Source organism: Lissotriton vulgaris, chromosome 3_1 (genome assembly GCF_964263255.1).
Source record: "Lissotriton vulgaris chromosome 3_1, aLisVul1.2, whole genome shotgun sequence".
Classification (NCBI taxonomy): domain Eukaryota; kingdom Metazoa; phylum Chordata; class Amphibia; order Caudata; family Salamandridae; genus Lissotriton; species Lissotriton vulgaris.
In genome coordinates, this window is record NC_141689.1 from 270,556,215 (window position 1) to 270,580,083 (window position 23,869).

At 42.4% G+C, this 23,869-nt stretch overlaps 1 protein-coding gene across 1 annotated transcript; it reads left to right on the plus strand.

The window, feature by feature from the left end:
* LOC147726308 (uncharacterized) lies at positions 1 to 23,360 on the plus strand. The gene is made up of 9 exons (XM_086962914.1): positions 1 to 169; positions 2,788 to 3,018; positions 7,168 to 7,374; positions 8,690 to 8,923; positions 13,063 to 13,216; positions 14,592 to 14,701; positions 18,699 to 18,812; positions 20,184 to 20,330; positions 21,788 to 23,360. The coding sequence occupies exons 1-9, from the start codon at positions 71 to 73 to the stop codon at positions 21,920 to 21,922; spliced, it is 1,431 nt and encodes a 476-aa protein (XP_086819040.1). The 5' UTR covers positions 1 to 70; the 3' UTR covers positions 21,923 to 23,360.
* The last annotated feature ends 509 nt before the right edge of the window (positions 23,361 to 23,869 follow it).

Consider the following 23,869-nt stretch of genomic DNA (forward strand, 5'->3'; position numbering starts at 1 on the left):
TTGTTCCACAGAGCGAGCCTTCACAGCACTAGACCTTCACACCAGTGCGGTTCATCTGCTCCGGTCCAGAATGGACAATCCGGCCTTAGAACTGCACGAAAATGACCTGCACCACCCCTCACCCAAAGCAGAGCAGAGACAGACACACCTGTATCCTCCTGAGATTGTGGTAAGTTTGATTTAGAATGATGCGCTATATGGAAATGAAATAAAATGTGTGTAGGAAGTCTACAACTCTCAGATCTCATCCACATATTTTCATTGGACAAACTATGTGTCCAAAATATCGTGGATCGAAATATGGAGAAGGTAAGTGCAAATAGGTAAGTACAGATTTACTATTCTTAACGCCACATCTACGTACCTTGAAGATATTTTACATATCGTCAAGGTACAAATAGGTGGAGTTATATATAGTGAAACCTTGCTTACCTATGGAAACTTACCTTCACAGTATTTTTGTCCTGTATACGGGAGCATGCGAGTTCTTTTTCACAACTTTTCTCTTACTGTTAAAGTTCTTTGGTGACATCAATATTCCCCTGTAATGATAAACGACTTCATTCTACAGTAACAATATATTGCAGCTATCGCAGCTGGGGAGTGCTGTCACAATGTCCTTACTAGAGACACAACAGACAATGAGAAAGGCTACTTACTGTGCAAAACATGACTAGCGAGTGCCACTAGAGGACGGTAAACTTTACGCTCCCTTTCCTTTTTTTTATTATAGATTCAAAAATTATCTGATAAGGAGGCATTTATAGCTCTATATCTATTTTTTTATTGCTCTTCTCCACTTCATTTCAGTGAAGAAGTGATATAGTCGCTAGTTATAAAGAACTTACTACCCGCCACTGTCTAATAATTTCGCAGTGCAATTCACTCCAGGGTTTTATAAACTTTCTATTGATTTTTAATTATCCTGTTGCCGTACCACGAGGGATACATTAGTCAACTATTGACTAGCAGGAAAAACTGGATCAGTCGCCATCGCAGTGTTTAAAAGCTTGTAGACTTGGGCGAGGATGTGTCTTTACCGTCAGAGTAGTCGACCTCGAAGGAGGGGAACCAGGTTCGAGTCTCGGCAGGAAGACTCAACATCCTGTGATTCTGGGCAAATCACTTAGGGGCAGATTTACAAGGCCCTTGCGCCACTTTTGCGTCACTTTTCCTATGTTAAAAGTGACGCAAAAGTGGCGCAAGGGGCTTGTAAATCTGCCCCTTAATCTCCCTATGCCTAACCCAAAAAGCGTGGAGGATCGGTATGCTGTCTCATTGGATGGCATATGTGTCGGTGTCATAGGTTTACTGGGATAGTAAAGTGTTACTCCCACTATTTTCGAGTTAGAGAAGCTAAGGACAATAATCAATTTTGCTTATAAAGAATTCTATGATATATTGTAATACAATGGGATTGGAAGCTTGAATATATTATTTTACTATATTGTGGATCTCAGATGAGGTCTATATCAATACATTTGAATTTGAATTTCAATTGTAGCAAACAAGTGGTACATATCATTGCTAGCAACCAGACCCAGACCCGGAAACTGATAAGTAGGGCTGGGCGTAGTTTGCGAAGTAGCGCTATGCGTAGCTACGCGAAGTGCACTTCGCACTACGTGGGCTACGTGTAGCACTACTGGAACTGTGTAGTACCCTGTTCGCACTGTGCAAGATGCCGTTTTCAATGATTGCACAGTGCGGACAAGCATCCGGCACTGCGCAATCATTGAAAACGGCATTTTGTACAGTGCGAGCTGTCGTTTTCTGCCGCTCGAGTAGATTTTTACTCAAGCGACAGCTTTCTCAACGCAGACTGGTAGTTTCTCACCGCGAGCGGTCGCGACCATACTCGCAATGAGAAACCTGACCTCCCCGCGTTGAGAATCTCGCTGGGAGGTTTATTTTCCACACTCACGATCGGCAACTTGATGTTGCTGATCGTGAACGAGGAAAAAGATTTGCCGGGATGTCATTCTGCTTGCTCGCGGTCGCCAACTTGACATTGAGGAACGTGAGCAAGCAAAAAATGACAGCTGCATTACCCTAAGCTGGGCTACGCTGTGCGTGTTTGCACTGTGCTACGTGCAGTTCATGTAGTGCTTTGTCCAGGGTTGCTGAGAAGCATACATCCTGTGTCAACCTCCACCATATTCCCTAACAATCACTTAACACAAAGCCCTTCAGAAGGCTTGCTGCCTGGCCTGAATCTGAGTGCACAAATCCCCTGAACCTGTTTCTGATAGCACGCTCTCTGCTTGACCCCTCTTTCTCCATCTGCAAAAGTCCACATATAACTTGAGGACATAGGCTTGAGTTTTTCATGTCCCTATTACGTTTTTTATTCTTCTGAAGGTGTTAAACAACTGTCATTAAATTTGTTGATAAAGATACAAAATATGTAAGTACCCAGAGTTAAGTAATAGATTGAAATACTTTATTTTAAATGGCCATGGAAATTATGATTTTTCTGATTTGGAGATTTTGATGGAATGTCCTAATTTTTTGCAAATATGTGTTCTTGTAGGAGTCATAGTTCATGTTGATCACAAAGGATTTTCTCGATATATTTTCTGTCCCGTCTTAAAAAACATATCCTCTAAAAGTCTAAACCAATAAAAATGTCCTCTTTGCCCGTATACAAGAGATATTCGAATGAGCTGAGCTAAGGGAAGTAGAGTTATATCCTTCAGTAGCTTCTAAAACCAGAAGCATGCTCAATGACTTACAGACACTTTGTACTTCTTAAAAAGTTTCTTTTTTGATTCATTCTACTTGCAGGAAAGAAAGCCGTCCTGGTCCCTGTTGAAGATGTTCCTGGTTTGCCTCTTGGCTTGTCTCATTACAACGGCCATTGGAGTCCTCATCCTGTCGTTGGTCTACGTTGGCCACTTTAGCCCCAAGCCGGGCCAAGACAGCGCTGACAGAGACCCAGCACCCAGCACCAGCGCGCCTGCAGGCAACAAGGTTGATGCCCGCTTTGGGTTTCTGAACCATCTGGGCAAATCCAAGGTATGCCATGAACATTTAAGTACCGAAGCTGCCATCTACGGGCGCTAGTGCCTTAAGTAATTTATAAACCACACTGCAGTTGCAAATCTTCTTGTCACTAATATTGTCTCCTAAACATCACAGGAGGCTTCACAAAAATAGACTTTTAACCAAAATCCCTACTTTGAGAATCTCAACAACTTTATGTACTGAAATTCTTGAAGCCCTGCTGGGTTTGAGCAGGCTCTTTGGAAGTCCTTTAGGGCAGACACACCACCATCAGTTCTCGAGGCTGTCATTTGCCCTGATTTTACATCAGCTTTTGTGTTGAGATTAGTGGTGGTTGAGGGTTGAAGGTTAAATGGGTTCGTGTGTTTGGTAGCATGTGTATAACGTACTGTAAACTTTGCCTTTTTCCACTGTTTGGGTGTTTGTCATGTTTTATTCTCATAACAGTGCCACGAAAATGGCACATAATGTGGTAGTCCTGATTATTAGGAGTAAGACAGGCATAACCAGTAGGCCTCCTGGTTTACTACTGTCATTCTGGAGTAAGCCAGGAGTACTACAAACATTCACACTGACTCATTTCAAAATCTTTGTAAACAGGACGCATTATCCTTACTTAGGAAGGCACAGCGGTCCAGCATTAATGATGATAGGCGGACAGTGCGGCCAGAGGGATGCTACCAGTCCACCTAGCCTGTCCTCTTTACTACGTTTTTAGGTGGCAGGTAGTTAGGAACATTGATTTATCAGATCTGTCTTACTTGAGCAAAAAACTGAAGTTCTACTCTTTCTTGATTTTGTTAAAATAATTAAACTGATATGGCTTAAAGGAGGGGGAAACATGGGAGGAACCCACGTACACTTTTAATCTCTCCCATACCTCTGTCAGAAATAGGACAGTTTTGGGACCTAAATGACGTTGTACAGTACAATGCATTATGCTGTTATTTTTTGTTAGTTCTAAATTCTTCAAGATGTTGCCGCCTTTTTTTTCTTAGCGAAGGAATTTTTTCTGGTGACAGCTCGAAATCTTACTATAAGAACCCATTTCGTAGGATTGCAGCCAACTGCTGTTTTAAATAGCTTTTGTAGAACAGGAAAATGCGTTCTCTCCAATTTTTTCAGTTTTTATGTAGAAAGAACTCGGACCAATGGCACTTTACATGAACCCCATTTTACACCACACAACGACAAATTCTTTATTTTAAGGCGGGGGGAGAGTGAGTGGTTTGCTCAGAATCACAGGATGTTGAGCTGACGTCTGTTTTTGAACCTGGTTCCCCAGGTCCAAAGTCGACAGGGCTGTCTGTTATGCCACATCTCCTCTGTTCCCTTTGTCCTAGCTTCTGCCCCTGGCCACCCAACATCAAGTACCCCTTCTGCTCAGGAGCGCATTGTCCTAATGAAAACTATGGTGTGATTCCTAAGGCTGAGTCCTACAGGCCCTGCCAATAATATCCAGATGGATCGCGGGAACCTGTAGGACGAAAACTGACCCATCCCATGAGAGAAGTGTGCAGGACTGTGGATAAGCTTCGAAGCGAGTGACATTTTTCAATTGCAGGTTTGCCTAGATTGATGGATAGAAACCCACCCATAAAATGCTCTCCTCTCGAACGCATGAGTTCAGTTATGATCATGGGCTTCTCCGCTTGACGGTAAACAAAGAAAAGATCCCTTGGAGAAACCTATCAGTATCCTAGAATGTATACATTTACATCATTATAGTCCAAGCATAAGAAATAGATATTGTCACATCATACATTTTTCTTTCGGTTATCTTTTTATTTAAAAAAAATTATTTTGAGAAATTTTTATACAGTCTGTATACAAAGTTAAAAACAAAGCATCACCAAATGCATCAAAATACAATTATAATATCATTACTACGTGTTAATATCAATCCTTATTGTAAACAAGGATCTCCTAATTAAAAAGAAATTATTGAAAGAAGGGGAGATGGATCAAGAGAAAGTGTTAGGAGAGAGCGAAACAGACAATGTTCTTTGTCATTTAGGTACACATCAGGGAACCTGATTTTTAGAAGCCACTCCAGGATACATAATTATTTTGTTATCTATGAAGTAAGCTCAATCCCTTGATTGTGTTTGCATTCGGCGTCGACGCGTTTCGATGGTTTGTTTTTAATTGACCATCTTTTTCAAGACCAAAACTGATAGGCCTCTCCTGTTATCAGGCACTGGGTGGTTGCCGTTTTCAAGAAAACCTATTAATAGATATACTTAGATAAGTATTCTTTTGGCGATAAATCAAGCCTATCTAATACAGTGATATAGATATTATCACACTCGATTTTCAATCTTGATACCTTACATTGTATCTATTCTATTGATAGTTCCATATGTATCTATTTGTAAGCTCATAGCAGTGCATTTTCTCAACATATTAGGAACATAAAGAAAAAAGCCATTGTGATCATTCATTATGATACGTTGTTTACTTTTAACATTTTCATACTTTACAAGCCTCAAGTTGTGATATTTCTCATTTCTTATACGTCGGCTCTTCATTTTTTCCCCCATAATGGGCCCTTATTAACCGTCCCCAGGTTTGTGTGTTACGGTGCCATTTCGTAGAATTGCAGCCAACTGCTGTTTTAAATAGCTTTTGTAGAACAGGAAAATGCGCTCTCTCCATTTTTTCAGTTTTTATGTAGCAAGAACTCGGACCAATGGCACTTTACATGAACCCCATTTTACACCACACAACGACAAATTCTTTACTTTAAGGCAGGGGGAGAGTGATTGGTTTGCTCAGAATCACAGGATGTTGAGCTGACGTCTGTTTTTGAACCTGGTTCCCCAGGTCCAAAGTCGACAAGGCTGTCTGTTATGCCACATCTCCTCTGTGCCCATCGTCCTAGCTTCTGCCCCTGGCCACCCAACATCAAGTACCCCTTCTGCTCAGGAGCACATTGTCCTAATGAAAACTATGGTGTGATTCCTAAGGCTGAGTCCTACAGGCCCTGACAATAATATCCAGATGGATCGCGGGAACCTGCAGGACGAAAACTGACCCATCCCATGAGAGAAGTGTGCAGGACTGTGGATAAGCTTCGAAGCGAGTGACATTTTTATACAATTGCAGGTTTGCCTAGATTGATGGATAGAAACCCACCCATAAAATGCTCTCCTCTCGAACACATGAGTTCAGTTATGATCATGGACTTCTCAGCTTGACTCCAGTGTCTGCCAGGGTTGCAGTCCTGCACATGCGGCTCTTGTTGAGTCCAATGCCCTGCGAGTGAGGCAGCCAGGAAGACACAAGGCGCTGAGGCTGAGCAACAAGCAGACACTTGTGTCACAGAAGAAGTGGTGACAACCATCCCCTCATTGATAAGCGTTGATGCAGGTAGTGTCTCCTCTATGTGAGGTGGAAGGTGGAAGTAGAGAGGATGCCTGATGGTGATGTCTCTACAGGGCGACCAATGCAGCCGCTGTCCCTGACATCTGTACTTCTGAAGGTGACTGCGGTGGCCAACGCGGCCTGAACCGCAGAAGCCAGATCTCAGGAATATCTACTCAAAGTATGTTTCTTTTGGGTCCGAGACTTAAAGTAACTGCACTTCGACGCAAACAATATCTTCCTCCACACATGGTGGGTGTGGATATGTTTCATAGGAAGTGCGGACAATAACACCCAAAACCAGCACTTCACAACATCTTTAAAAGTCCTAGGGAGTAATCTAGATGCGTATTTAGAAAAGATCAACCCCCTTCCTAAACATAAAAGCAACTAACCATACACTATTTATTCCTCCACACCATCAGGACATGATCACTCAACCCCTACTTACAATAGCACCCACTATCTGGATCACTAGCCTATCCTTCCTTCTTTCCATCCTTCCCTCCTACTCCTCACCTCCTTCCACTCGTTTTGCCCCTCACTCAGGTCTCAATCACTCCATACTACCACAATTGACAATGAATGTGATATATGTCAATCTTGTACCTGTTTAGCTAATACTGACCATGTACGTGTCTTCCTTCTCTGTCGCACAAGGTACTTGCGAGCCTCATTACTCTGATTGAATTTCTTGTATAAAACTCATTGAAAGTTATTTGAGAAATAAAAAATAACCCTGCATGTGACAGTCTTTCTAGGACTTCTGATCAACACCACATGTCTCTTCTCTAGGTTCACGAATTTCAGGGAGGAGCGATTCAGTGGGCGCGTTTCCGGAAAGACCCAGGGAATTATGACAGTGACGAAGAAATCAAGTTTGGGGCAAGCCTCAACTCCCAACAGTCCAGGATGACAGCAGGAACGCTGAGGATCAAAAGCAAAGGCTTGCGGGCACCACACTGGCATTTTAATGCCAATGAACATGGCTTCTTATTGCAGGTAGAGATCAACCTGCCTTCTTTACCCTTTTACTGCAACAGGTTATTTTATTTTCAGCCTGATGATACATTGTTGTTCAATAGAAAGGCACTGAATGATTCCTGAAGTTCCACTGGGGGTTTAGTTCAGTATCTTTTTCAGTAATCAATGTTTCTTTCCGACTGTATTTTGGTTATGATATTCTGTTGCCATGACAAATCCATTCAACCGAGGACCTACACACTCAACCGGGCACACTTGTAAAACAAATCCTTGCCAACTATGAGGAAGTAAGCATCCAGACACCTTACACGCTTGCCTGGAGTGACCACCATACAATCTTAGTCGCCGACGCCAACACAACGCCAGGATAGAACAAACTATTGTGGAAAGTCATACAGCAGACACTTTGTTATTCCTGCCTTTGCTGAGACTATCAGTCACCTCTGTAGCACTAGACAGGTTGATCTGTCTGACCAACCCTGACATTTACACGGCCAGAATACATTTTGTAACCGTATATGTCTACGATTGGCATGGGAATTTGTCAGAGTGCTGGGCTTATTTTAGACATACCATATGGTCAGATCCCTGGTTCAGTGTGAAATCTTGGTATGCCCAATTATATGTCTGAGGTCCTAGTTACGAGTTGGGCGATACTAAGATTGTGATCTCAGGGGGTCTTATAAGGAGATTAAGTGATTTGCCAAGAATCATAGGATGTTAATTTAATGCCTGTATTTGAACCTGGTCCATCAGTTCAAAAGTCGACAGTTTTTACTGCACAGTATATTTGCATGCAAAGTCACCATTACTGTGCAGTACAATCACCCAGTACCGTGCATGTATGAATAAAATACCATGGAATGGGGATTTTCCTGGGTAGCATTTTTCGGACGGAAACAGCACAAGGAATTCGCCATTCCATTGGGTTTTTTTCCACAGGCATTCACACAGGGCGAAGTGATTTTGTAAATTGACATCTATGTGAAGGCCAAAGTCTCATGCCATTTTTCAGGCTGTGTTTTCCATCAGGATAAATTGTGTTTGGTTCTCGGTAAAACCGGGTGAATAAAGACCAAACAATTAATAATCAGGTGGTTCAAAAATGACGCATACAATTATTGTGTTAAATTCGCTCCACCTTGGTTATAATAAGAGTGTATATTGCAAAGAAGTATATATAAACAATTTTTATGGAAAAGAGGCCTATTGTATTTCTGATACGTATTAAATGTAAAAAAGTTTTTTTTTTAAATCACAAATGGATATTTATGTCAAAATGCCATTGTGTTAATCCCGCAAGTTAAGAAAAGCACACTTTCCTGTTTCGTAGGGTACTGCATGGATTGGCATTGTTGACGAAGGGGGCGAGACAGTGACGACATACAACGTCACGGCTGGACAGGTCATCTTCTTTCCGAAAAACACTCTGCACTGGGTGAAGAACGTGGGGGACGAAGACTGCCTCTTCTTCCTCTTCTTCACCACCCACGACGAGCTTCAGACTCTAGATGTCGATGACGCTTTCTTCTCCACCCCAGAAGACATCGCCGCAAGATCACTGAAGGTCTGTCCTCTGCGCTGAGTCAGAGGCTCCTTAATGTTCTACTCTTGGGTTCAAAGAGGCAATGTGGACTAGGGAATGTAAAATCACACATTCATTACTGACTAAAAGGTCCAGATTACGGTGATCCTCGACTAATCCATGGACAATATTTTTGGTATAATTATCAGCACTTTTTTAAAGTCAGGACCTGACGGGGTTTTAAAACCACAAGTTAGACACAACAAAATATAGACAAAAGTCTTTGTAAAGTGCCCAAACATTGTGTGGTGTAGGTTCGTGTTTAAACTGTTGAATTGAGGGCTTTGGAAAGTGACGTGCACTGAGCAGGACGCAGCCTCGGCCGCTTTGCCCACTGTGCAGAGGTGAAAGTTGTGAAAGAATTTTATGATGGATTATGAAGTGGCTGGGCTGGGCTGGGCTTGTTGTATTAACACCAAGAGGTGCAGATTGACAGCTATTCTTGATCAGCTTGTTTTAGGGCCAGTTTTTCTTCAGCCCTGGTGCCCCGATCTTACCAACAGTTCACTACATTGCGTTGCCTCACGCTTTAACACATTTCTGCAGTTCTGCAACCTGTGAATACACAGTGAGGGGTCTATTTACTAAGATTTGCGGGCACATGCATCATTGTCAATTGCATTCGGAAACGGTGCAAATCGCAATTTTCGGCCGTTTGCGAATGCAATTGACAAAATTGAGATGCATCATGTTTTTCGCAATTTTAGAAATCGCAATTATGTTGCGATTTCTAAAATTGCGATTGCATTTAAGAAATCGCAATTTGAGATTTCTTAAATGCAATGCATGAACATTTTAAATTTGCGATTTCGCAAATAGGAAGAGGTAAATCACCATGAAGTTGACCTTCATGGTAATTTGCGAAAACTTTCAAAAATGCACAAAAGTGCATTTTTGAAAGTTTCATTTTACACACACATGCCCTTAGGGCATGTGTGTGTGAAAAATGCACTTAAAGTTGTATTTCAGGGGTGCAGGGGGGGGGTCCTTTGGACCCCCCCTGCACCCTTGAAATTGCATTTTGAATTTGCGATTCGCAAATTGCAAATCGAAAATCGAAAATGACTTCCCATTCATTCCTATGGCCTCTAGACCCATAGGAATCAATTGGAAGGGATTCCTTAATTTGCGATTTGCAAATTGTGAATCACAATTAAGGAAATGTAAGAAATCGCCAAAAAAATTCGATTTCTTGGTGCATAGCCGTATGCAATTTCTTAATTGCGATTCCTTAATTTTCGCAATTAAGAAATTGCAAACGGCAACAATGATGCATGTGGCCGTTAATGCCGTGTGCGCTTCAAGAAAGTGATGCAAAATGACCCTAAATCTTTTTTCACCATTTACTTTCCAGCACAAAACCTGTTTTATGCTGGAAAATAATGTGAAAGTTACATGGCCGATCCCATGCAACCACCCAAGGTTTCTGAAGCTAAGCCCCATTTACTTAAAAAACTAGACAAGGTTTAGCGTCAGAAAATAGGGCTCATTTCAGATAGGCGCTATGATGAAGAAATGCTTTTATTTCTCTATTTGACTTTGTGTGTGTGCTTCACTCATACAAAGAGGGAAAAGGGTTAAAGTCAGTCTACGCATAGTATTTTGTAGTGGAAGGGATTCCTTCCAGTAAAATCCTATGCTAGACTCACAGAGAAACCCTTGCAACTAAGAGGCGAGCGTCTGTGTTGTGCTGGTTTATATACTGGGCCCCCAGCCCACCAGGAGCTGGAAGAGCGCCGAGAGGGGGGTGCTGACACGAGGTTCCAAGAGAGTGGAGCTGGATGCTAGCCGAATGCAGCACTAAGGGGCTTACCTCTAAGGAGGGCACCCTGCGTGCGCCGCGGGCAGCTGCATGGCTGTAAATTTCTGTGTCGGCATTGGAGAGAGGGGAGGAGAGTGATGTATTTTAGTAAATGTGGCGCTTGTCTGCTCTCTCCTTCTCACGTAGCACAGTAATTGCAGCTGCTGCAGTGGGCTGCGGGAGAAACTGGTAAATCTGGCCATGAGTGTTGTTCTCCCCAGTACTTCATTGATGTCCACTGGGAGAACCCCACCAGCCCAACTGAGGCACATTGGCTATAGGAGGCGTCTCCTGTCCTGGACACCAGTCACTCTAATATAATATCTGTCTGTTGTACAAACTTCTTTTGGTAACTTGTTAGCTGGTGCCTACTCTCTCTATGGACCCAGGGAGGTAGTAGTGGCGGCTTGGTGGCAAGAGGTGTGGTTGGGTGAGGGCCATAGTGTGGATTCACGCCTGTGACTTCCTGTTCCACAAGTCACAGGATTCTCTGCATTCAAGCGCACTCTAGGTAAATCATTAACTGAAGAATACACAGATCTACTGACTGACTAAGATCTTCGTGTGGCATCACGGATATCTTCCAGACTTGGGAAATTCTTTTCCGTCAGTATTGATCTGTGCTGACATCAAAAGGACCTGGTCCTTGCCAAGGGTTTTTAGGAAAGTTTCCACTGGTGAGGGGTTTGTGACACACGTTGCAACACCTCACTGTATGAACCCTGAGTTTGAGTGACCAGGTCGTACAATGAAAGCGTGAGTTCGCACAGGACACAATGGTGCACCTGTTCCTACCCGCCTGCACTTTCACAGGCCCGTACATTTAATGAGCAGTGCCTTGCAGTGCTGTCTGCAGTGCACACAATAACTCAGAAACTGATGCACTTTCGACAGTGATCAGCATAAAAACAAGAACACAGCTGTGCCCGGGTGAACACACATCTTCATGATACCACCATTGAAGTATTGAGCTAAGGCCAAACAGCATCACTGAAATGTGTCATTTATTTATTTATTTATTTATTTATTTATGCAATTTTATATAGCGCGGACTTTACCCGAAGGCGTCAGAGCGCTTCACAAAAGGAACAGAAATGATACAAACTGAGAACATTACACGAACAACAGATTGCAAAAGCATACGTTACGTTACATACGGTAAAGTGATAATTGTGAGCAAACAAAAATACATGAGGTAGTAAAAATTGTGAGCAACCAAAAATACATGAGGTAGACAAGGTAATAGTGACACTTGTGAGCAAACAAAATACATGAGGTAGTAAAAATGTGAGCTGCCAAAAATACATGAGGTAGTAAAAAGTGCACAGGAGGAAAAAGTGACAAGTGTGCAGGCTACAAGAGAAAATAAGAGTATAATTTGCGGTATAATACTGCAATATATGCTAGACACTCATGCACAAGAACAAACATTACGTAGGCAAAGGTGGCACTTATGCAAGTATCAAAGGTATAAAACATGTGAGAGGAAGCAAACCGTGTGTTACAGGGGCAAAGTGGTGAGTGCAAGTTGCAAGAGGGTACCAAACACAAGTACATGGATAATACTGCAATAAAAGGCAAACACTCTAACCACAAGAACACACTGGGAAGGCACTTCCATGGACATGAGAAGTAGAAATTTTCAGTAGTGGGAGGTCTTTCTTCAGATAAAAGAGAGGACGTGAATTACTTTTGGAGGTGTCTCTGGAGGAGGAGAGCTTTGAGGTCCCTTTTAAAGGCCTGAGAGGAGGCGGTGGTCCGGAGCTGAGGCGGGAATGAGTTCCAGATTCTCACTGCGTTGCCTGAAAAGGATTGGGCCATCGTTCTTTCCTTCTTGAAAGTGGGAGGTTCAAGCAGTAGATTCTCCGCATTGCGTGAAGGTCTAGAACCTCCAGAGAGTTTCAGTTTATTTGCCAGGTAGCGAGGAGAAGAGGAGTGCAGGGCTTTGTGGGTGATGCAAGCGGTCTTGTAGATAGCTCTAGCCTCAAAGGGAAGCCAGCGGAGGGTAGATAACATCGGTGTGATGTGATCGCTTCTTTTGGCCCCATAAATGAAACGAGCTGCTGAGTGAAACCATTGACCATCAATTGGGATGTTCTACATTTAAATAAACATCAAAAGTAAATGCCCCAGTTTCACCGCGCCTTTTGTTCAACAGAGATCTCATAATCATGGCTACAAGGCATGAATCAATCTCCAGTTAACACTGGTTGCAATAAACCCCTGTCATGTTCCTGAGCCAGCAAACCATAACTGGAATAGACTACATGTTTTCTCCAGATTTCTTCAAATAACGCAAACTTTGCGTTCTCTGTTTTAGCCACAAAAAGGGGTGGATTTTATCCGAACCTTCAGAAGGCCCAGAGAGGACCAAGCTGTCAACCTCCCTGCCAACCTGGTGGAGCTGGTCCAGAATGCCAGTTACCTGCAGTCCCCGGATGAGCAGGTCTGGAAATACTTCTACGATCTGAAAGGTAAGAGGAGCTACGCAAGCTGAATCAGAAGTAACACATATTTACATGTTTAGCTGAAGTCATAAAGGTAATGTAAGACTTGAAAGCAATTTGGGGAATAGGATAAAAAGTGGCATAAATATATATATTTAAAAACTTGATGCAATTTCTTGTCCCCCCCCCAGTACAAACTGCAGAGACAGACTTTGGCGGAAAGAAACACCTCCCCTTCCTTATCCATACGGTCTCCACCATTTTGTCACCCCACTCAGTGATAACACCCAGGGCGGCCCTTACCCACCGCACCCCCCTTCCTACGCCGCTGTGCATTGCACAGCAGTCACTGGCAGAGAGGCGTGCTGGTGCGGGTGAGGCGAACAGGAACAGTGGACAAGGCTCTGAGGCTGTGGGCCAGTCTTTCCACTGGCTGCCAGGACTGCAAACATGACTGTCTCTCACCAGTAAGTCAAGGTGATTGAGTTATAAAGTTAGCATTTCTGCTTCACAGTCACTACATAGCGTCTCCTTAACATAAAAGATTTAAAATATATATAATTTTTAGTATAGCGCAAACTCCACATGAAGTTATCAGAGCGCTTTACATGAGCACCGGTTGTGTTACATTAATGTTTGTTAGGCACAGGAAGATTAAGTGATTTGCCCAGAATCCCAGGATGTTGAATATCCGTAAAAAAAATAAAAGGGGAGTGAAGAGGTAGTGCTCAGAAGAGAATAAGAGGGGGATGCGTCCTCCTCTAGTCAATAGGTAGCAAACAAAGGGATTCACCCTTATAGAGAAGAAAGGTAGTGTTCCTCCAGACCTACAGTGGTGGAAAGCACACAGCTTTGTTAAAATATCCCTCACCCACTAAAAGTAAGATCTGCTTTACCTTTCATAAGCATGCGTAGGTTAATCCCATGTGTAAACGTTCGGTATACTTCTACCCTTTATGTTCCAGTAATGAGTTCTCCTATGTGGACTTCATTGCATCCATCCTTAATTGCTTTTTGATTGGCTTTTCATATACCATGCCACCACCCTCAACAAATATTAAAAATGCCCAATAAATGATGTCCATTTTACCAATCTCATAATGATGGGAGATGAGCGGTCCTTGATAACATTGTAATGTACAAAATGGAGGCTGCAGACAGATGTGCAATCCCTGAACTGACTGAGCCATCACACTAGCATTGACGTTAGTTATAGCACAGAAACTACTTTCCATGGGAAGTGCAATTTCGTATCGTTGAAAGTTTCTTAGTATTGTCACTTCCTGGTATGTGCATATGTTGAGATGGCTTTTTAAAAGAAAAAACAAAATCTATGCGCTGTGACCTAGAACAGTATGGTGCAATATTGGTGTAAATTGTTGCTTTTTGTCCAATGTTTAAGGTTCGAAGGAATTCCTGTATTCTGGAGGAATAATACAATGGGCTCGCTACCGGAAGAATGGGATTGGCCTGAATAATAATGAGAAGGTCTTCAGCGACTCCCTAAATCAGGTAAGGATATCTTGTTGACATAAGGTTTGAATTTATTGGCCGCATCAATATGGATCCGCCTTTCAAGGATTCCAGGCAATCATTTATGAAACTGAGGGCCATCATTAAGATGGGGTCACTTGACCGCTCACTGCTCCCCCATAAAAAACATTCTCCCATTAGTCTTGTGCTTGACTCACTTTTTCTTCTACCTTTCTGTGACCCGGCAACCACGCGCTTCCATTTTGTTTGGGCAGACTTCCATTTCCCAATGACATCTATGGCTACCAGGTTATCATGGTTTCCTCCTCAATATGGTTTCAGCAACTCTGTGCCTCACACTTGTGCCCACTGTACTGCTTTTCAGCAGCTTCAATTAATTATCCAACTCAAGGAACGCTCAGCAAAGGAGTGATGACAATTCCCAGGTGTTCTTAGGTCTGGCTTGATAGTGCAGGCGTCCACAAGACCTACTTTTATCAAATCTTTAAAATATATAGATGGAAGTCTTTGACTCCATCCAGAGGAGCATCTCTGTCTCACTTTAATCTATTTTTATATTTGTGTATTGTTCCGTGATGACGTTTGGTATTTTTGGTTTAAGTACCTCGTGATGCAAAAATATCAGGGCAATTCATGGAATCTTTCGGGTGTCAAAACAAAACAATTGGGTGAGACAATAAACCACAGGGCTAACACAAAGAGGAAATTGAAACAAATGGAAGTATGGAAGGAGAATTTGCAGAGGTGTCTCCCTCGTAAAATAAGAAATGAGAGGGTCTAATGGGGGGTCATCCACAGGCAAAGACAACATTCACATTGGATGAAAAAGAGATGCTCAGCCGTTCTAATTTCAAGAACAAATAGCTATAATCGGGATTCGAAATTAATTAGCGAAGGATTAATCGTCAGAGATTGATCCCAAATTATTTGTCCCAAAACTGAATGCAATAGGAACTGTTTCACATCCGAAAAACAAAATCGTGGTGCTCTTTGTCAATTTCATTTCTTTATATTCTGTGTGCAGAAATTAGTCCTGTTTCTACTCTTTTCCCAGCATCGGCAAAGCCAATAGGGTAGGCTATAATGGGGTTAAGAGCATTTGTGTCTGCAATGCATTGAAACAGCATATGTCAATGCATGTGTTAACGTGCATTGGCAAGTTAAAGCGAATACTCTTGACTTTGCCAACGCTTGTTGCAAATGCTCTTTCTTTTACAAATAATGCAGTAAATGATACTCAGCAGCATTAGAATTTTGAGTCCAAGTTTTGGCTGAAGGACGACCAGTGCGGTTCCACTTCAATGTGAAACAGTGTTTCTTTGGCCCGTGTGCAGTAGATTCGATGGTGCTTTGGACGGGTGCAGTGCTAAATTGTAAAAAATGAATATTAAGTGATGTGGCACAAACTTTACAGTAGGAGCCCAGAGCCGTCGCTCTCAATGCTTGGGTTGCTGACTTTCAAGACTGCCATGTTCCATGCCTCTGTCTTCCCCCACCCTACACTTCCTGCCTTTTAGTCTGGCAGGTTAATTTTCACCTCTGCTTCCCCACTTTGTCACCATTTTTCTATCTCTTCCTCTTTTTTTCTCCCTGTTCTGGTCGGACTGTGATTATTAAAAAGTCCCGGCCCCTAAAATTAAGTGCTGGCACAAAATACGCATTGGGTACTTGGGGAATTCAGCAATCTTAGAGTTGCAGGAATGCAGCTTTACATTTAATTTTAGTGCTCATGACATATTAACCAGAAGTTTCTCCACACTTACAGCCCATCCTGAATAGCCTTACCATACATCACATTTTTCATGACTACATCTTGCAAAGAAATATTTGCTTGTTTAAACACTTTAAACAGGTACACATTATCTGATGTAGGTTCTCAGACCCGTATCGCTTCTTCCTGGTGTTTATGTGAAGCAGGCCTCAAATTACAGCCTTGATTACGATGGCGGTCAGACCTCACACCGACAGGTCGTTGTGGCGGTCTGACCGCCGACAGGCCTTTGGTCCGACCACCCCTTTATTATGCAGGTCAGACCCTATACGGTCAGTGGACAGACTGCTGTCTACAACAGTATCATCTGATCCTTACAGGGTGGTAGTCAAAATTGTAATGCCCAAATCATTGGCATTACGATGTCCCTTTCTGATAGCCTTTTCATGTCAGAGAGAACGCCATGAAAATACTGTTTGAAACTGACTTTGTGGTCCCCAAGCAGGGTTCCCATCCATTGTGGGCCACTGTAAAGTTGCCCGGGGGCACATGTAGTGTCCCCACACAAATCCATGCACCATGTGCCATGCAACACATGTGCATGGCCCATGGTACATAGAGTGTACAAAGTGCTCCTTTACACTTCGGCTTATGCTGCAGCCCTTTTCCGGGGCCACAGCACAAGCTGCCATGTAAAGGACCCGTTTGCGACCGCCAGCCCGGCAGTCACATAGTAATGCAGTGGTCAGACCACTGATAGTTTGTCAGGTGGTCTCCTGACTGCAATAGCGATAGGCGGTTCGACCAACAGCCATCGTAATCGGGCCCTAAGGCTAATTGCTTTCAAGTGCAAAAGGATGACCCCCACATGTATTATACCTTGCAGTGGTGAGGTCCATCTCAGAAGCGAGGAAATATAAACGCATAACCCCACTGCTAATCCCTCTAATAGGGCCACCGTTGGAAGCAAAAGCTAGCCTGCACCGCCTACGGAGCGCTCCACAAAGACACCTTAAACTATATGACCCTTAAACCGTACATATCCAGAGGTCAGTGACCCATCAGAAACTCTGACTCTTTTACTGGGAAGCTCAGTGTTCAAGAAACAAGCACAGAAGAAACAGTCATTGTCAGGAAGCGCACCTTTAATCTGGCAATGACCACCTTCAATCAGGCCTCTAACCACAGTGACTTAAAGTCCTTTCTGTGTCAAGGCCAGCGGCGGTCGGCACAGGTAAGTGAGTTGAGGTGGCCTGGGTGGGGCGCGGCGGGGAGGGGGGGGAGTCGACAGACTACAGAATAGGTATTATTTATTTGTTTAATTATACCTAATCCATCGTCTGTCGACTTTACCCCCTCCCACCCTGCCTCGCTTTGCCCCACCACACTTACCTGTGCCAGCTGCCACTGTTCAAGGCTTCTTTCCATCATTTAACCTCTCATCCCCGCATTGCCCATCGGACTTTCAAAAAAAGGCTATATTGTGCTGCTGCATGTACACTTCCTCTCTCTCACCCTCCACTGCTCAGCTATTACTTTCCCCACACAAGAGACTTCTTTCCACCAGCCTTCCTTCAAATACATTATCATGTGTTCTTTGGATATTTTGACCCTTGTAAAGGGCTCTGACACCAAGTTAGGTCTTGTTTGTGCTATATAAAACGATCTAAATTAAAAATCAAGTACCGCAATAAATAAATAAATAAATAAATAAAATCTAATGCTACAAATAATACCTGAGTGTCTCTGAGCTCATTCCTGATTACTGCCTACTTTTCATAGATCAGTGTATGGAGACAAAATTAACTAGCCTTATTGGAACAAATCACACCTCAGATGCAAGTTACCTTACTGAATGTATGTAAAAAAACAGAGTAAAAAAACAGACTATTTAAAAGAAACGTGCTCACCTGTAATGGGCCTGGGGTGTTGACAACACGTCTCATCCCTTGTGCATACTTCAATTTCTTATTTATGACAATTGATCATTTAAAATTTCGATTTTACTCTTTAAGGATATATTGGTATATTGGAACCAGGTTTCCTCTAAAGTCTGAAGAATAACAGGGCAGTTCAGACTGCGGATTTACAGAGTAGACGTTTTATTGAGCTGCCATGATGCAAACTTGGTGTATCCTGTGTAGATCCTCTGACCTTTGAAATTTTCTGAACGCAGCTAGATCCGTTTGTTGACATTTCGGGATGACTCATATTTGCAATCTGGCTCTGCTGCATTTAATGGCTTATTAAATCATATTATCTTGTTTCTAGTCATACACTCAGTATTACCTTTTTTTACTGTAGCATGCAGACTCTCTCACTCTGGGGACTCTCCGAATATACAGCAATGGTCTCCGACAGCCTCATTTCCACTTCAATGCCCATGAAATGGGATACGTCATCAGTGGCTGCGGGAAGGTAATTCATCATTTAAGGCCATGTTTATTTTTACTTCATGCTGCTCAGGTTGCAATCAAGAACTAGCATTTTATTTCCAAAATTAGTATCACGTTACACAAGAGCTCTTCAGTGGGAGCTCAACGGGTACAGCCTCTTACCAGAGCTGAGGTGCACACAAGGGAAGTAGCATGACATTGTAGGCTTGTGCCTACTATTTGGGTAACATAAATTATTTTAGGAATTTAGAAAATTGACGTGCATGCCTAGCTGAAAGCTCTCCGCACACAATGTATGGGTGTTTTATTCAATTTTACTCGCTGATAGAACCACTGAGGCATCCTATATTTTTTCAAGATGTACCAGTTTATGTTTTTATTAATTTATGATAACTGGATTTAGAGAAGGTCTTCCTACAAAAGAACCAATTTAAAAACAGCACCCTGGTGTTCCCCCAAACTAAGGGAGCTCAAACAAACCTGTAGGAAATTTGAAGGGAGCTCGAGACAGAACCCAATTGAAGAGGGGAAAACAGATTACAGAAAGGCAATTAGGAAATACAAGTCAGAAATCAAAATCGCCCAGTCCTCCTTCTATGAGGCGAAGATTAGTGCAGCTGTAAACTCTCCAAAATAGGTTTTTCGTAACGCCAAATCCTTGGTCACCATCCCACATAAAACCCCCAACTCAGAGGATGCACTAGCTCGATGTAACAACCTAGCAGAATACTTCCACCAAAAAATCCACCTGATTTGCCAATATTTTTCTCCCCGCCAGATTGATCCTGTTGCGTCCAGCACCGGGAGTTCTTCTCCCAACCTATCATGCTCTCTAACTGAGTTCCCCTTACTAGACAAAATTTCCCTAAATGCACTTATACCTAAGGTGACCTCGGGTTCTCCCGTAGACCCTGCCCCCCGCGGCACCTCTCCTTAGTTACTGATGCTATTTGCACAGTAATTTTGGATATCTTAAATGCCTCCATCTCCTCGGACTCGGTCCCCCCTGCCTGGAAATGCGCCCAGGTCAGGGCCCTTCTGAAAAAACCTATTTTAGATCACTCTAACCTGGCCAACTATCGTCCCATATCTCTCCTTCCCTAGTTAAGCAAGCTGACTGAGAGACATATAAACTTCGCTGGCATCACCTATGCCCTCGCCTAGACACCCTATGACAACAGAACATAGGAACACCTGACACATCTTTTATTGTAACAAATGTGCCCCTTGAAAAATGCTGTGAATGTGACAAACAAGTATAAGAGTAACAAGAAAAAAATCTGAATGTGATTCTTGGATAAAAGAATTAAAAAATATACGCAGGTGATTGATTTAATTGTTTAACATTTAGTATCTTTGGGTGACATTTATACCATACTCTATGCCCCTACAGATCGGGATTACTGGTACAAACCCCACAACTGACTTTGAGGTTGGTGTTGGAGACGTGTTTTTCTTTCCTATTGGCACCCAACACTACATCAAGAGCACGTGCGATGAAGACTTGTACATGATTCTAGCCTTCAGCACCGGCAACCAGGTAAATACCCAAACTAAATGTTAAAAGATGATCATGCTTCAATATACTATATTAGAGAACCTGGAGAGAGGGATATTTATTGAATCACCACAAGATGCAATCTTAAGAGTGTAATTATATACAGGTCAGTATATTGTGGAGGAGTTGTCAGCAGGAGGATTTTGAGGAGCAAGCAGCCAGCTTATGTTAGTGATGATACAAAACTATGTGGGATGATAGTGAGGAGACGGCAGAAGAATATGGAAGCGGGTGTAGAACATGGGACGGCAGTAATGAGGAAGTTATCATTCGGGCAGTATAGAGAACTTCACTCATGATTACTGCTCGCTTGTGATGCTTTTGTTTTTCATCTATCTGTCTTATGTTTGAGGTGATCCCGCCCTCATTGGGAATCTGCCATATCCTGTTCTGCCTCGTCACAATTATATTGATTCCATATGTCTCTTTTTTAACATTGTAAAGAGCTTTGATACCCGCAAGGGTCTTGTTTGCGCTATATAAAACTTTCAAATAAATAAATAAGAAAGCATCTAGTGGGACTCTGAAGAAGACAGTGGGAGGATACACTAGTATAAGCAGCCCGTGACAGGATGTGAGTGACTATGCACGAGAAACCAGCCAGAGAGGGGAATTGAAGAAAGAAGCATGTAGTTGGGGAATAGCGAGAGTGGGCCAGCTGGCCAGAGTAAATAGAGCAGGGAACAGTCTTTTGGACAATAGGGACAGTAAAACAGTCAGTGAAAAGAAGTGGACAAAGAAGCAGTCAGTGGAGCAAATATAAAGAACTGTCTAAAATGATGTCGGGCAGAGTCACTGGATGTAGATGTAGAAGCCGAACAATAGCAAGATGGAGGAAAGTGGAAGAAGACAGATTTATAGCAAAAAGCAGTGCATGTACTAAGATACAGAATAGGAATTGGTTAATTGCTAAATGAAGAGAGGGGCACACAAAGCTGCATGGGGTATTAGTGCTTTTGAGTTAGAAATTCTTGCGAAATAGCTATTCAGTGTTAGACTTGGGTGTGTGTGTGTTGCACAAACGCTTTACACATTGCCTCTGTGAAAAGCCTCACTGCTCTTCCAGGCTACCAAGGAGGTGAGCAGGGGTTATCTTGGGTGTGTGACACCCTTATCCTGACTAGAGTGGTGGGTTCTGCCTGGCTTAGGTGCATGCCCAAGCCAACCAGAAACCCCATTTCTAAAAGTCAGAAATAATAATGGCAATAATAAATATAGAAGCTACAAAGGATAAACGAGACAAGGATGGCCTTTAGTGGAAGCAGTTACTGTACTGAAGAAAGTCTCAGGTCTTTTTTTGAAAGTGATGACAACTCCTGTAGTGTGTAATTCATTTTTGTTAAATGAGCCAAACAGAATGATTGTAATTTCCATTCTCTCTGACCAATGAATGAGCTTGAAGCATTGGGTTGTATTAACATTCTGGTTGCTTTCAACAGCTTCAGACCCTTGACATGGATGATTACTTCCATGCCACTGCAGACCACATTCTGGCTCAGCTCTTTCTGAAGAAACAAGAGGATTTCAAGCAGATCCCCAAGTTCCAAGATGACCAAGCGGTGAACCTGCCGTAGGAACAAACATTTGCAGTCGAAGAACATTAACATCATGAAAAATACCATTCCTACATGTCTCAGTGGTGCCAAACGTAATCAAAGGCACAGTTGTGTCAAAATGAAAAATCAAATAGCTTTCGTTTGAAAACTGGAACAATCCTGGAACGCAAGTGACCAAGAAAAGACTGCAACGGAAAGAGATTTTTCACCGTGGTGAATGTACATGGCATCACATCAGTGATATCAGCATTAGCCAATCAGATTACTTGTCCACCATTTTGGAACTTTGAACGTTTTTACAGACATTTTGGTGGGCACTGAGCAGTGTGGAGCGAAGGTGTTGTGCACTTTAATCATACTGTTCTTTCTAAAGTCGGCAAATGTAAGGATGTAAAACCCACAGTAACGCATCCAGTGAGCAGCAAAGGGTTGGGTTTCATCCTATTTCTTATGGTCTCTTTTCTGTCACTGATATGCTAATGTAGGAGTTGAAAGAGAGGCTCTAACAAAGGTGCAGAAGTCCAGTATAGTTGCTTGACATGTGTGATCTGGGCATATAGAGAAGTGTGTTTGTTGTAGAACACATGCCTAACAGAACAGGGGGAAAACCCCACTAAAGTTTTTCAGGCACCCATGTGCTGATTGTAGTCTTTCTGCATCCCCTAGCCTGGTGCTCTGTGTATGTATACTCGTATGCCATATTGGTGAGAATAACAGTATTGCAGTAACTGAAGTTAATTCACAAAGTGTTGTAATAACATTATATGTACCCCTATAGGTATATGAAAAATATGTATCCTCCTAAATGAGTGAGTGGAGAGCTTGCATTACTGCTTGTGGCTATTTTATCATAATCGTAGCACTATACTCACTCAGCAGGGAGGATAAATATGGCACTACATAACCCTAACCGGTGCATATAATATATGTATGTATCTGATATGTAGACTTTTGGATACTTTTGGGTTACACCAAATATTCTATAAATAATGCACATTCAAAGAAACTTTTCACTTGAATAGGCATGCCCGATTTCCCCTAATACAGCTAGCAGTGAGTTTCTGACACTTTTCTTCAATATTTAAAGTTTGATAAACATAAGTCAAAAAATTATCTCAAAGACATGGATTTTAAAAAATCGTGTTTAATTTTTAAAATAACCTACCAGTATTAAATGTCTCAGAAACTTGGACCTCAAAGAGTAGAACTAAGTATACTCCTAAATTCATAATATTTGATTCAACTCTTCATGTGGTTCTATCAATACACATAAGGTTTAAACATCCAGTGTAATGTTTTCTAATAATCAATGTCATAGAATGTTTCATATTGGCTGATTATTGTGTATGCTGCTGTATCTATATGAGTGAAATGTACTTCTTGAGTCCATATTACTTTTAATATACCTCACGTCAAGATCAATATGTTCTGAAATAAAAAAAAAAAAATTTGAATTTAATATGATAATAGTGGGAAATGGTGCTTGTTGGGATAGACTTACTGTTTGATAATGTGAAAAACAAAGAATGTTACTGTTGCCCAATAAAATGTAATACTGAGGCCCTTGTTACAATGTTCGGCGGAAAGCCTCTGACCAGCGTTGGGTGGAAGGCTTCAGCTCCTGATTCCGATTAAGATTTTTACCTTCAGACTAAGGCCCAAATTACTATGTTGGCTGACTTGAGTCTGCCGGACACTGTTTCGATGTTGGAACCGACCGAGCGTAGGTCGGCAGTTCCAAACACTGTATTACGATGCGACCACACATGATGCAGTTGTAAACTTCCATTTCTCTATGAGTACTAGTGCTGCGGGCGGTTTCCGGCCACAACACAAGCTCCCATAGAGAACTTGGAGTTTGTGTAGATGCCTGACACCTGGTGCAGGGATTTACCCCTGGCCCCCAACCAGAGGTTGATAAGGGATGAGCCCTGCTAGGGGCCTCCTAAGTCACTTTCCAACAGG

Coding starts and splice junctions, on each gene's coding strand:
- LOC147726308 (XM_086962914.1), top strand. CDS start 71: ATGGACAATCCGGCCTTAGAACTGCACGAAAATGACCTGCACCACCCC. Junction 7,375..8,689: donor AACATGGCTTCTTATTGCAG/GTAGAGATCAAC, acceptor CCTGTTTCGTAG/GGTACTGCATGGATTGGCAT. Junction 20,331..21,787: donor CCTTCAGCACCGGCAACCAG/GTAAATACCCAA, acceptor TGCTTTCAACAG/CTTCAGACCCTTGACATGGA.